Source organism: Oncorhynchus mykiss, chromosome 11 (assembly GCF_013265735.2).
Source record: "Oncorhynchus mykiss isolate Arlee chromosome 11, USDA_OmykA_1.1, whole genome shotgun sequence".
In the NCBI taxonomy this organism is placed as follows: domain Eukaryota; kingdom Metazoa; phylum Chordata; class Actinopteri; order Salmoniformes; family Salmonidae; genus Oncorhynchus; species Oncorhynchus mykiss.
In genome coordinates, this window is record NC_048575.1 from 28,447,590 (window position 1) to 28,462,667 (window position 15,078).

Sequence of the window (15,078 nt, forward strand, 5' to 3'; positions counted from 1 at the left end):
CAGTGGGATATTAGTTATGTTTCACTTCCCAAGGCTTCCAATAGATGTCAACAGTATTTAGAACCTGTTTTGAGGATTCTACTCTAAAGGAGGGGCTCATAAGAGCTCTTTGAGTGAGTGGTCTGGCAGAGTGCCACAGCCTCGGTCTGGCGCGCTCACGTGAAAGGTAGCTACGTTCCACTTCATTTGTAGAGACGCGACCTGAACGCGCTTTTGGATTTGTTTACCAAACGCCCTAACAAAATAAGATATTTGGATATCACTGATGGACATTATCGAACACATCAAACATTTATGGTGGAGCTGGGATTCCTGGTAGTGGATTCTGATGAAGATAATCAAAGGTAAGTGAATATTTAAAATTAAAATTCTGAGTAATGTTGACTACCCAATATATATTTTTGGCTGCTTTGTTGTCTAAAGGCTGTACTCAGATTATTGCATGGCTTGCTTTCTCACAGAGGTAAGGTAAGCCTGACAGTGTTTAGCATGCAGCAGACTCATCTCTACAGCCATTGGCCCTCTTCTGAATCTAATTATACGACACCATTTCTAATTGACTCCCCGAGCCAGGAGAACAGGAATTAATGTACTCTTATAAGGAAGCAGCGTATGAATGCAGAATGTTCATTTGGTTTACAGCCAGAAAAGGCGTTGCTTTCTGAAGGAGAAAAATACACCATTAAATACCTAATCAGGATCAGATACAGAATAGCTGAACAGTGAGCCTTTAAAAATGCACATTTATCTCTCCTTCGCACCCTCCCTCTTGCAGGCACATACACTAAACAATGGTAGCTCACAATTTCATGCATGGAGACATTTTCCAATTACACCCCTCCCCACATACCACACACACTCACTCAAAGCCTGCTCAATTCTCTCATTCTGATTCACACTAAACCTTTATAGCTATGCCAGAACAAAAAAACGGTATTTTCAAGAAATAATGCTCCTGTGACTAGGTCAAAACAAACGCCTCCTCTCCTCTCCCTGCCAAACACTTATATATTTATCCGATTTCTAAAGAGAATACCTGTCCTCAAGAGCATCAACATGGTGCCCTAAAGCAAGGGGGTGGAATAGTACATCCTAAATGATGCCCTATTCCCTTTATAGTGCACTACTCTTTTATTTATTTTTTTATATATTTTTTTTTACCAGAGCCCTATGGGCCATGGGTCCATATCCACAAAGCATCTCAGAGCAGGAGTGCTGATCTAGGATCAGGTCCCCCCTTTTAACTATTATTTAAAAGTCAAAACTTATCCTAGGGACAGCACTCCTACTCGTAGATTCCTTGAGGATACAGCCCAGGTCAAAACTTAAGTAGTGCATTATATAGGGAATAAGGTGTTATGTGGAACACAGAATAGCAGATATTCCTCCGCCACTAGGCTGGGGTACATTACATTTAGGACTCTGAGGCACAGCAAACTATTAACAAACCAGTACTCAGAAACAGCGCATACTATGCCTATATCTGCATTGTATAGCGCCCGTAAAGCAAAGTGGTAAGTGACAGAAACAAACACCCTTCAGTACTCTCAAGCAGGACTTGGCAGGTTGCCCACAATACCTGAATTCTAGCGTAAACCACAAAGCAGGAGGAGCACAACTCACCAGTGACGGGTGTAGCTCCTGGGCCAGTGCGGGGTAGGGCGTTAGCTCCACTCCCCAAGAGCCTGCTCTGTCCCAAGGACGTACTCTGAGTAAATCCTCTAAATCCTCTGTAGCGTGAGATGTCACCACCCAGGGGGTGATGGGATAGCGTCCGCGGCCTAAAGTGCCTCCAGCGGCCCGACTTAATGTTCAACAGAATCTCACTGAGGTCCACAGATGACGAAGAGGAAGAAGAGGGGTGGTGGTTGTTGGGAGCATTGGTTCGGTCCGAGGTATTGGTGTCTGAGGTACTGGCAGGCGCTGCGCTGCGGAGAGGAGAGCTTGTGGGAGGAGATGAGGCTTGAAGTGGTTCGGTCTCGGGGTCCGAGTCCAGGCTGTGGAAAATATTGTCCAGATCTGTGTGCGCTCTGTCCAGCAAAACTCTGAAATAGAATCAGAGAGACTCGTTACAATCACAGCAACGATAACACCCACACTGAGTCCCATATGGCACCCTATTCCCTATATAGTGCAATGCCCATAAGGCTCTGGTCAAAAATAGAGCAACCCTGGTCAAAAGTAGAGCATTATATAGGGAACACATGCCTTGGTCAAAAGTATATAGAGAAAACAGGGTTCCATTTGGGACACATCCACAGACTCCTGTTTACACAACATGAGAGAGTAGGTTGTGGATATATTTAGAGCAGAGGTCTTCACGGATCTACCTTTACCCGAATACCCGAGACCCAGAATTCTAAATGATGTCACAGGTAGGGCTGTGTCGGTCATGAAATTTAGTCAGACGGTGATTTGTCAAGCTAAAAATAACTGTCGGTCCCAAGGTAATTGACCAGTAATTAACATAAACACATTTAGCATCGCCTGGTTTCCACACATGGTCTGCATCAGTGGTTTGTAGGCTGTTGGAACATCTACATTAAAAAAGAAGTATAATACAGCCTTCACCCTCAAAATAAATCCATTATTTATTTTAGGTCTAAAGAAGCATGATATGAAGAAAATGTGGTCTATTTCAGAAGAACATAAGGACTCAGAGTATTCTAAGTTAGGTCCTAATGTGGATACGCGAAATGGCTGTGGGCTAGACTAGTTAATTTAGCAGACAAGATTTGCTTAGAATTCCGTGGCAATATTTAATATTATTTTATAGTATGAAGAAAACAATTGAACAAAGCTTAATAAAATATATTTTTGTTTTTGATGGATGGCGCTAAATACAGGGAAATTCTTGAGGAAAACCTGTTTCAGTCTTCCAGAGATTTGAGGCTGGGACAGAGGTTCACCTTCCAGCAGGAAAATGATCCTAAGCATACTGCTAAAGCAACACTCGAGTGGTTTAAGGGGAAACATTTAAATGTATTGGAATGGCCTAGTCAAAGCCCAGAACTCATTCCAATTGAGAATCTGTGGAGATTGCTGTACACCAGTGGAACCCATCCAACTTGAAGGAGCTGGAGTAGTTTTGGATTGAAGAATGGGCAAAAATTCCAGTGGCTAGATGTGCCAAGCTTATAAAGGCATACCTCAAGAGAATTGCAGCTGTAATTGCTGCAAAAGTTGACTCTTCAAAGTATTGATGGGGGTGGGGGGAATAGTTGTGCATGCTAAAGTTCTGTTTTTTGAGTCTTATTTCTTGCTTGTTTCACAATAAAAAATACCTTGCATCTTCAAAGTGGTAGGCATGTTTTGTTTTACACATGATACAAACCCCAAAAATTATATTTTAATTCCAGGTTGTAAGGCAACAAAATAGGAAAAATGCCAAAGGGGTGAATACTTTCGCAAGCCACTGTATGCCAGTTTGGCTCTAAACCCTTTGTAAAGCAAATTAAAATGTTCTTAACTGTAAGAAGTTATTTGATAATTTTATTTGTGATACAAACCTTATTAAAACATATAGGCCTAGGCTACATGCGGTGTGCGACTGATTTAAAAAAGTGGCGGGAAAAGGCTGTTTCTGGGTATCATTCACAAGTGATAATATATAATTCACATGTGATAGATTAATAGTGTCACCCATCAGACTATTCTTGATTTAATCTGGTCTTTACATATACTAAATAATATATGGGTGAAATTTGTTTTGATTTAGAATGTCTCGAAACAGGGGCAGTGGGGAAAAAACACATGTCATCTATGCAACTTAAATAACGAATGGAGAACGCTTTCAGGCCATCCAGGTAGGCTATACTCCTGTTGTAAAGATAAACAATGTGCTTAATATTAGGAAAATTGGGAAATAAATATAGTAGGCGTAGGTCTAGTCTATAGAAAGCTGATGGGATCCTCTTTTTAGTAGTGGCCATTACTGTTTTCTCACGCAATTGCATAGCCTATAGAAATGTTGAGCAACATGAGCTCTCATGAAGTGTTTGATTCCATTTTCATTTCCATTTTCATTTATGTCCGAGTGATTAGAGGGACAATAGAGTGCTGAGTAGCAGGGAGTTAGCAAGTTTGGTAGCCTACTAACGACCAGCAGCAGCATCAGAGCTTGGAGAAGCCTAACTACTGTGACTAAACGGTCTCGTGGAATTCGACTGCCTTCCTGGCTCATAACCACCGGTGTGGCGGTAATACGGTCACCGCAACAGCCCTAGTAACAGGTCTTGGTCAGATCTGATATGATTGTCACGGGTATGTGTAATTTTAACTGAGTTGTCCGGAAAGGCCTGTACAGATCCGAACGAGACTGCTGCAGTAGAGAGAGAAATAAATTGTATAATTTATGCTCCTGCTTTTCACAAGTGGCACATGTAGCTTGTTTGCCAATCATAAATCATCAAAGTGGCAATAGACAGGTTGACTGACAATGTTACGAAAATCATGCGCACGTGTGCTTTATTATTCGTAACGGTCAAATAGCGAGCAACAGTGACAAGAAGCTTCCATGTGGGGAATCATTTCAGCTTGTTGTTAATGATACCTTGTTTTGACTGATGCCATGTCTATGGTAATATGGCTCAACTTTACTAGGTAGCTAACCAACAACTGTAACAATGCATTTGAGAGACAAGAAGTGCTAATTGTGCAAATGTATCTATGTTTTCAATAAACTATCTACTGTAGAGCGAGTCGGCTTGGTTGGTTGCTCATCTCTCCCTCCCTCCTCCCCATGTCACTCGCTCACACACACTGAGTAAACACACAGCACTGTCCCTGCTAGAGCGGTACCTCGGAATTAAAACATTTTTTACGCATATTGGGTCCGGATGGGAAAGCCCCAGGTCCATTTCAGAACAGCCCAACTTTTTAGGCCCATGAAGACCTTGAATTCAGAGCCCCGGGCAGGTGGTATAAGCATGATAAGATGTTGCAGCTGTAATTGCATGTCACACTATGAGAGTAGTATAGTTCTAGCCTTCCTCAAAGACCTGATAGTTGTTTCCAATCTGTGTGTGCACGTGTTGCAGTGAGTGTGTCAGAAACTGTCCCCACTTGCCAACTTAATCTCCTCAATGACATCCAGCACAAAAATCCCCTGTCAAATGAACAGCTACTACAACAGGCTAGTAGAGCCTCAAGGCAAGATTAGGGATGTGTCCCAAACAGCACCCTATTTCCTATTGACCAGAGCCCAAAAGTAGTGAGCTACATAGGGAATAGGGTGCCATTTGGGTCACAACCCTAGGCAGCAGTAAGGGCGTCTGAACTCACCTGCCCCCTCTGCCCATGCGTCGCCTTGCCAACCCTACGCAGCGCCGGGGCACCGTCAGGGACGTGAGGCAGTAGCGGAAGTGAGGGTCGCCCAAACCGCCCCCAGAGGGGCTGACCCACGGCCAGTTACCACTCTGGTCCAGACGAGACTGAGGGAGGGAGAGAAGGACAGAGAGAGAGCGCGAGGGAGATGGCAAGATAGAATGGGGGAGAGAGAGAGAGCAATAGAGAGAAGAAAATAGAAAAAGGGTGAAGAGAGGGGAGGGAGGAGAGAGAGAGAAGAGACAAAGCGGGAAGGCTCCGTCAGTAAGGCGTTGATGTGGTCAGCAGAGCGTGGAAGAGAAAAAAGCGGCAGCCCTGGCTGTGTGTGTGTGTGGCTGGCCGAAAGAGCAGCGTATGGGCTATAAATAGAGCAGCGGAGTCACAGGAGCGCAGGCAGCTACTCTACTCACAGCGTAGTACTGACAGCCGGCCTTCCTCCGGAACGCAAAGCAGCCATCTGGGTCATTCTCCTCCTCTGCCTCCGAGGAACCTGAATGGATCTAAACAAACACGGGGGGGGGGGGGGAGTTACGATAAGAGCCAGAGACAATAACAAATGGGGCTGGCTACTCAGACAACAGCCATGATTGCAATCACATATCCAACTGCTACTGCTGCTGCTACAACAAATAGACCGAAAAACATCACCACCATCATTATCTGCACCCCAAATGGCACCCTATTTCCTATACAGTTGCACTACTTCTGACCAGGGCCCATGAAGCGGTGCACTAAATAGGAAATAGGGTACCATTTACGACGCAGACTTCACCACCACCGGCGTTATTTATGAGTTTACCTGTGAGAAGGGTTCATCGTCAGAGCTGGGGAAGTCATACTGGTTGAGGTCCTTGGGGTTGAACACAGAGGGGCCAGAGTGTTGGGGTGCAGAGAGAGGAGGGATCTTAGGCTTCTTCTCGTACTTCCTCTTTGTTCTGACCACCTCCGTCTTCTCCGGCTGGAAGGAGGAGGAGCAGAAAAGGAAAACTGTTACACAGGGGTCTACATTATCAAAGGGATTCAGAGCATGCCCAGGGTGGTCTCGCGGTCGAAGCCGCTGCCTCCAGGTCACATATACCGCTGCAGCAGGTTTTGAATCCCCATCCTCCACATTTCCTCTCTACCTCTGTCCTATTCAATAAATTAACAAACATATATAGCAAGTCCTATGAAGGATAGAGAGGCTGTGCTACAAAAAGGTATTCCGAGCCCTGTAGCATTTCATACGGAGGTGGTGCCATTCAGAAATAGAACAGTGAGTCATTGGTATGCAGATGAGAGGCAAGGCACGGAGGCATGCACCAGATGCTTCTGCCCAGACAGATTGTGCCCCCCCCCCAACCCACTGACCACAACACTCCACCCCTCCCTGCCTTCCCAAAGAGCAGACCCCGCACCTCAACCCCTCCCTGACTGAACACACTCCTCCATACCACTAGTAGAGGTTAGTATTGCCTTTGCCATTCTATACCATCACTAATTCATATATTTTTTTATGTAGATATTCTTATTCATTCCTTTACACTTGTGTGTATAAGGTAATTGTTGTGAAATTGTTAGGTTGATGGATATTACTGCATTGTCTGAACTAGAAGCACAAGCAGGGAAGAGGTAGGGGAGTAAGGCTACAGTACAGGGGGGGCATCAGTTAAATCAATGGAAGGAATGAAAGCAAAGTGGGGTGTGGACAAGGAGTGCGGAGGGACACAGTTACATCAATAGATGAGTGTGGGGATAAACAATAGGAGAGTTACTCATCGCCCAGCTGGTTGATTGACTGCTCAATAGTCATAATGAGAAGGATCTGTCCCCCCAATGGCACCCTTAGTAGTGCTAGCTAAATAAGTCACGAAAGCTGTAGCATGATTTACTACAGTACCCATAATGCTGTGTAACATATCCGGTGTTATCTTAGCAAAGACGTTCTTGAAGCTACCATAATGGTGTTCCATCTCCTTATCAATACAACACCTTAACTAACCTGTACCCCCGCACATTGACTCGGTACCGGTACCCCCTGTATATAACCTTGTTATGTAAATGTATTGTGTTACTTTTAGATTGAATTTATTTTACTTTTGTTTATTTAGTAAATATTTTATTAACTCCATTGAGCTGCATTGTTGATTAAGGGCTTGTAAGTAAGCATTTCACGTTAAGGTCTACAACTGTTGTATTCAGCGTATGTGACAAATAAAATGTGATTTGATATGTATTTCTTACTTTAGTTTTGAACTCCTTCATGTCCATGTGGTCTTGGTGGCGGTACTGGTTGCTGTTGGAGAGGGGAATGATGGGTATCGTGTAGACGGGCTTTACCAGGGCCCTCTGGGCCAGGGCCTCTGCCATAACTTCACTACCGTAGTCAGGCATGCCATTCCTAGGGAGGACACAGAGGAAGAGGGGGTGAGGGTTATTGGAGAAATACCCTTTTTAGGTCAAAACGTGGCACAATTAAACTGCAGGAGCATTCAGCAGTGTGCTGCCTAATCATGAGTCTTTCATAAGTACTTTTTGTACTTTGCACAGGCAAGTTACTGGATGTGAGCAGGCGACACCATTTCTAAAATCAGAGAAAATACTGCGAAAAGTAGTGAAGGAAGTTGGCCACCTGGGTCTCTGCTATACAAGGGCAAAACATCTTCCATCATAGAACAATACGCCAATCCAACTGTGTGAGTAAAAATAAAACCATCAGGATGCAGACTCTAGCGCAGGGCAGGCTGATAACAGGCGGAAATTGAAATGTCACTACAAATCAAAAGCACTCAAGGAAATAAGGAAAATCTAAACTTGCAGTGACATCTACTTTCAGATGGAATCTATCCTATTCTGATGTGTCATGTTTGGAAATGCAATTCCCAAATGGCAACCTGCATTGTGCACTACTTTTGATCAGGTCCATAGGGCCCTGGTCAAAAGTAGTGCACTTTGCAGGGAATAGGGTGCTATTTGGGACACAATGCACCCCACAAGGGAACAGCAAGCCCCGAAAAAAACAAATTAAGAGATAAATGCAACTAACCAACAATAAGCCCAGCTTATTCTATTATGTATTGACAAAACCATTTTTTTATGGCCAGTGTATTGAGTAAAAGTGAATGAGCATATTGCTTTGACCTTACTGCACAAATAAGGTGAATTCTAATTGATAATGCATGCAAAAAAGAGCACTGAATGATGCCCCCAATTAACATGAGCAGCAAAGCCTGACTCCATAAAAATAAATACATGGCCTTGGTCTACTCTGCTAATACCCATCATACAGGATTTGTCCCAAATGGCACTCTTCCCTACATCAGGGTTCCCCAACTGGAGCCCGCAGGTGATTTTATTTGGCATCCCAAGTTTGCTGAGCAAAAGACATGACAAAAAAGTTACTTTAATTTTGGAAATTTGTTCTTAAGTATTCCCACATAAAATAGATATGTGATTATTTACAAATGTAAGCAAGGTTTAAAATAATTACGTTTTAGTCAAATATTATATCCGTTTTAACTTCTTGCGGTCAATTTTCAGTCCACCAATTATTTGTAATTATGTTCCGACCCCCCGACCATCCACTCAAAAGAAAATCGACCCGCAGCTGAAATGAGTTGATGATCACTGCCCTATTATAGTGTACAACTTTTGACCGGGCCCATAGTGTACTATATTGGGAATAGGGTGCAATTTGGGATGCATCCCCAGCCTGCCTTGACTCCCAAAGGAGGCTCCTTGGGTTAACAAACAGCAGGTTTATATATACAATACACAGAACCAAAATGGCAGGTGTGTAATCAGCCTGAAAACTAACAGCTGCAGACAGTCATTAACCTGCAATCACGGAGAAAGCAACCGGTTCTTTGATTTGGGGGACCAATCATTTATACCCACAGCAAATAGCATTCTAAAGCCTAGTTAGTAACTGAGACAAATAAAGTTGTTAAAAGGTCCAAAACCCAGCGAGAAACCAGAGGGAAAAAAACAAGCTTTGAAGGCCTTTCTCACCTCTTCTCTACGATCTCCAGGGTGAGGTGTAGCAGCTCACGCTTGCTCTTCTCCCTCCTCTTGATCATTTCCAGGATGGTGACGGCTCGGCTCAGGTCCCTCCGCAGCTTCAGCATCTTCTCATACCCAGCCTCGTCGTTCTTACGGTTCTAAAGATCGATTTACGGAGGCACATGTAAGTAAACAAGATTCTCTCCTTACTATACTTCGTAAGCCAGTTTCCTGGACCCAGATTTCTTGAACTAAAATGTATGCCCAATGCAGGCCCTAGGAAACTAGCTCTAGGTTACAGCTAAGTCCAGAATTGTGTCTGGGTGATGGCATGGTCTTTAAAGACCCTGTTGTGGGAACTGGCCTCCAAGCCTCACCTTTCTGGTCTGCATCTTCTCAGTCCTCCTGCGGAAGGCCACGTAGGGGTCTGAGGTGCTGGATCCATCTCTCTTCTCCTGCTTCACAGTGGGGATGAGTGAGCTACTCTTACAGTTTTTTCGCTTCCTCGTCCAGTAGTCAAACACCTCCTTGATCAGCTCGTCATCCTCCTTCAGCAGCAGCTTGGCCTCCTGCAGGCTCACCAGCTGAGGAGAGGAGGAAACACACATTTAGTCACACTGTTCTTTCTAGTCTTCAATAAACCACCTACACAAATCATGAACACCTACAGCCGACAAAAGTGCTTCCCAAACTTCTCCTTAATGACCCCTAGCCATTCCACTTATCTGACCAAATAGGCAGAACGGCTTGGGGTACACAAGGAGAGGTTTGAGAAACACTGGCCTAGGTCCTAACACTGGCCTAAGAAATGCCTTGACCATTGTGGTGTGGTTAAAGTACCTGTGTGCCACTGCCTTTCTCCAGCCGGTCAATCATCTCCTCAAATTGCAGAGAGGTGATCTCCATCTTCTTCTTCAGCTTATTCACAAATGCCTCGTCCTCTGAATCCAGGTCGTAGTCCGGCTGCTCTGTATCCAAACTGAAAGCTGTGATAGAGAACACGGGTTGAAGTAAGAGAACACGGGTTGAAGTAAGAAATAACGCCAACAACAGTTGCAGTACTTTTAGAGTGCTTGCCAAATGGCACCCTATATAGTGCACTACCTTTGACCAGAGAGCTACGGCCCCTGGTCAAAAGTAGTGTACTTTATAGTGAATAGGTGTTACAGAAAGATGATAAATGGGAATTCTGATAAAAACACATCTCTATTTTTTGCCCACAATCAGCAGGGTAATGCTGCCAACTCCAAAAATACGCTAAGCTTGCAAAAAGCCTGCCATCCCTTTGCATATCTGGTTCTACATGAAAGTCCTTAAAAAAAACAGTGCAGACAGGAGTGTTTGTAAACTGGGGCTGAGAGGGGGTCCCCTGGGCTTACTGAGTATCCAGACCGACAGACAGAGTGCACCACTCTCCCCCTGCCGCAGCCTGTGTGATTGCGTGTGTGGGTGAGTGAGTGAGCTCAAATGCTTTCAGACAGCAGGACACGTCTGAGATCACACTGCTGCTATTAGAGACACCCCAGGGGCTGACACAATCACTTAAACATACCTCAGACAGAGCACACACACACAGCAGCATGAACACAAAAACAAACTGCAGTATGCGCACACACACAGGAAAACCAGCACACACCAGGCACACTCAAGACAAGAAAAACAAACATCTGCCGACTGACTGCAGACAGACACACAGGCGCGGCAGAGACACACAGGAGAAAGACAGACACACAGGAGAAAGACAGACAGGCTACATGAATAGTAATAGTCCTCACGCTGTATGTGAATGAGCTGCTTTGGCATCTTGAAGTCCCCGGGGTAGAGGGACTCGTAGTAGGCGATGTTGCTCCCTGCTTCGGGGACGGGGATGACCATGTTGTCCCGTTTCTCCCCGTACACCTGCTGTGCAGAGATGGCCCGCTGGAGATGGTGCTCCTGTGAGGGAGGAATATAACAAAGGAGAGGTCATAGAGTCAGTCATTAGGCCTACATCATCAACAACAGTGCTTTTGGTGAGGTGCAATGACATACACAAGAAAAACATTAAAAACGAGGTTAGTCTGGAGGCCAGCTACATAAACAAAGCAACATCATCGCTTCGGTGAAATGTAAACCACATAGCACACTGACTGACACCTTTCAAAACAGGAGTTTGCACCCTTATGTGAAAGGAGTCAACCATGAAGCAGTCTCACTGTGTAGCAGGGCTCCAGACTGACCATTGAGTCGTATTTTGCGACCATTTGACTTGGCTGTGCGAGTAAAAACATGTATTGGTCGGATCATTGCAAGTTGCAAATTCTAGCTGGTCACCACACCTAAAACATCCTACTTTTTGGGAGGCTAAAAAAGGTACACCTTAAGTAAAGTGCATTGATTCCTGCTACGAAAGTGCCAAACTTGCCCATTTTTACCAAGGCCGGCTGCTGTGGCTGAGACTCTTTCCCTCCACCTGTGCCCTCTACTTAGCCTACGCCAGGAAGGTTTAGGACATTAACTTTGCTGTTAGATTAATCAATTACAGGGCTACCTATCCGCAATATCTACAGTTAGCAACCTCTGTTAGTTTCCACACCCTAAGTTAGCCCCAAATGAATTAGCCTATAAGCTTGTGCACAAAAACTTGTAGGCAAAAGGTTACCTATTCAGCAAAAAAAAGTTAAATTCTGGAGCCCTATTTTGACAGTAAACTATAGTAACCTATAGCAGCCTTATTGTCAACCCAGAATGCATGACCATCACTGGTTTGTGTTGCACATCAAAATGACTAGATGCATTCCTGCTTTAATTTTTTAAAATGTAATATACCATCTCCGTAGTCTATTTTATTTTAAGCACTGTGGCCATTAGGAGCGTGAAAGTTTAAAACGGGATCATTAACTTCTTTGGGATAGGGGGCAGCATTTTCACTTCTGGATGAATAGCGTGCCCAGAGTGAACAGCCTCCTACTCAGTCCCAGATGCTAATATATGCATATTATTATTAGTATTGGATAGAAAACACTGAAGTTTCTAAAACTGTCTGAATGATGTCTGTGAGTATAACAGAACTCATATGGCAGGCAAAAACCTGAGAAAAAATCCAAACAGGAAGTGGTAAATCTGAGGTTTGTAGTTTTTGAACTCACCCCTATTGAATACACAGTGGGATATTGGTTATGTTGCACTTCCTAAGGCTTCCACTAGAAGTCAACCGTCTTTAGGACGTTGTTTAAGGCTTCTCGTGATGTGGGACCGGATGGGAGCTCTTTGAGTCAGTGGTCTGCTTACAGCCTCGTTCTCAGTCACGCGCTTTCACTTGAGGTAGCTGTCGTTCCATTGCTTTTCAACAGACAATGGAATTCTCAGGTTGGAACATTGAACTTTTATGATAAAAACATCCTAAAGATTGATTTTATACTTAGTTTGACAAGTTTCTTCGACCTGTAATATAACTTTTTGAACTTTGTCCGAATGGACCAGATCGCGCATTTGGATTTGTTTACCAAACGCCCTAACAAAAGAAGCAATTAGACATAAATGATGGACATTATCGAACAAAACAAGCTTTTATTGTGGAACTGCGATTGCTGGGAGTGCATTCTGATGAAGATCAAAGGTAAGTGAATATTTATAATGCTATTTATGAATACTGTTGAATACCGAACATGGCGGATATTTCTCTGGCTGGTTTGGGCTCTGAACGGCGTTCTCAAATTATGCTTTTTCCGTTAAAAAAAATTGAAATCTGACACAGTGGTTGCATTAAGGAGAAGTGTATCTATATTTCCATGTCTAAAAATAGTATTTTCATCGACATTTAAAATGAGTATTTCTGTGAATTCATGTGGCTCTCTGCAATATCACTGCATGTTTTGGAACTACTGAACGTAACACGCCAATGTAACCTATATCTATCCTATCCTGCCTTTCTAAGGTCTTCGAAAGCCAAGTCAACAAACAGATTACCGACCATTTAGAATCCCACCATACCTTCTCCACTATGCAATCTGGTTTCAGAGCTGGTCATGGGTGCACCTCAGCCACGCTCAAGGTCCTAAACAATATCTTAACCGCCATCGATAAGAAACAATACTGTGCAGCCGTATTCATTGATCTGGCCAAGGCTTTCGACTGTCAATCACCACATCCTCATCGGCAGACTCGATAGCCTTGGTTTCTCAAATGATTGCCTCGCCTGGTTCACCAACAACTTCTCTGACAGAGTTCAGTGTGTCAAATCGGAGGGCCTGTTGTCCGGGCCTCTGTCGGTCTCTATGGGGGTGCCTCAGGGTTCAATTCTTGGACTGACTCTTCTCTGTATACATCAATGATGTCGCTCTTCCTGCTGGTGAGTCTCTGATCCACTTCTACACTTCTAGCCCTTCGTTGGACACTAAAAACCCTCCAGACGAGCTTCAATGCCATACAACTCTCCTTCCGTGGCCTCCAATTGCTCTTAACCTCTCTAGGGTAGGTAAGACGCTAACATCCCACCAGGCCAACATCCGGTGAAACTGCAGAGAGCTAACATTCTAAATACATCATTTGTTATAGTAAACATTCTTGTGAATACATGCATCTTACATCATTTAAAAGTTGAACGTCATATTAATCCAGCCGCTGTGTCAGATTTCAAAAAGCCGTTACTACGAAACCAAACATGCTATTTTCTGAGGACGGCGCCACACACACGTATTACTAGCATTTTCCAACCAAGCATTAGCATCATGAAAGTCAGAAATGACAATAAAATAAATCGCTTACCATTGAAGATCTTCCTCTGGTGGCAAAGCCAAGTGTCCTAACTACACAGTGAATGTTTGTTTCGTTTGATAAAATCCATTTTTATAGCCTAACGAAACATTTGTAAACCGCTTGCGTCCTGATTTCCGTCTCATTCAACTTTGAACTTTGGTTGACTGTATTTTGGCCCAATGATCATCTTGAAATCTAGCTTGGAAGATTGACGTTTACCTCAGCTTATTGGCTATGTGTAATGGTTATACGTTTGAAGACCAGCCTTTGTCGTAAACTCTGGCGTAAAAGAGGTTCATTCACCATTGCAAATCCTACTTGACGGAGCCACGGGTGTTACGCATAGCAGTACATATTCAATAGCATTTTAAACAAGTTTATATATATATATATATATATATAAAAAATGTGGCAAATAAATCAGGAAAAGCTAAAACAAAGTCTAGATTTAACCCAAATTATAGAGGAAATAGATACAGCGAGACGAGTTGCTTCAGGAAGATTAACCTTTCAGAGAAACTAGTTTTGACACCCAGGCGGAGGACATGTTTCTGCATGGCGAGGATGCCATGCAGGAGCTGCTCATCCAGGAGCTTGCTAGCTACAGCAAGTCCACTGTAACACCTTCTGTCCCCTCTACCTCTGTCCCTTCTGCTCCAACCAGTGGTGTTCACCTGCCCAGATTAATCTCTACAGGCATGAATGTGCCTCAGGGCACAAAGGGCACAGTAGGGAGACGTCGTTGTGCCCTTTGTCACAAGAAATGTCCCATCACCTGCACCAGGTAGTAGTTTTGGAATTGTTATCTATATTACTTGTTGGTTATTACTGCATTGTCGGAACTAGAAGCACAAGCATTTCGCTACACTCGCATTAACATCTGCTAACCATGTGTATGTGACAAATAAAATTTGATTTGATTGGATTTGACCTGTTCAGTAGGCCTTTGATTTACAGCAGAAAGAGACTGCTATGGGCCATGGCACCAGCAGCACAATATTGTGTAGAGGACCGAGGGTCTTCACAATATTGTAA

The 15,078-nt window shown here is 43.8% G+C and overlaps 1 protein-coding gene across 2 annotated transcripts in view; it reads right to left on the reverse strand.

The window, feature by feature from the left end:
- The window catches only part of LOC110535559 (enhancer of polycomb homolog 1-like), a 61,193-nt gene that overhangs the window by 20,386 nt on the left and 25,729 nt on the right, over positions 1–15,078 (reverse strand). For both annotated transcript variants that reach the window (XM_036935294.1, XM_036935293.1), the window contains exons 2-10: positions 11,082–11,241; positions 10,147–10,292; positions 9,684–9,890; positions 9,316–9,464; positions 7,549–7,705; positions 6,125–6,283; positions 5,736–5,825; positions 5,284–5,432; positions 1,624–2,045 (exon numbers count right to left, since the gene is read on the reverse strand). In XM_036935294.1, coding sequence (XP_036791189.1) covers positions 1,624–2,045; positions 5,284–5,432; positions 5,736–5,825; positions 6,125–6,283; positions 7,549–7,705; positions 9,316–9,464; positions 9,684–9,890; positions 10,147–10,292; positions 11,082–11,181 — 1,579 coding nt within the window. In that variant the 5' untranslated portion in view covers positions 11,182–11,241. The remainder of the gene's footprint in view (positions 1–1,623; positions 2,046–5,283; positions 5,433–5,735; positions 5,826–6,124; positions 6,284–7,548; positions 7,706–9,315; positions 9,465–9,683; positions 9,891–10,146; positions 10,293–11,081; positions 11,242–15,078) is intronic.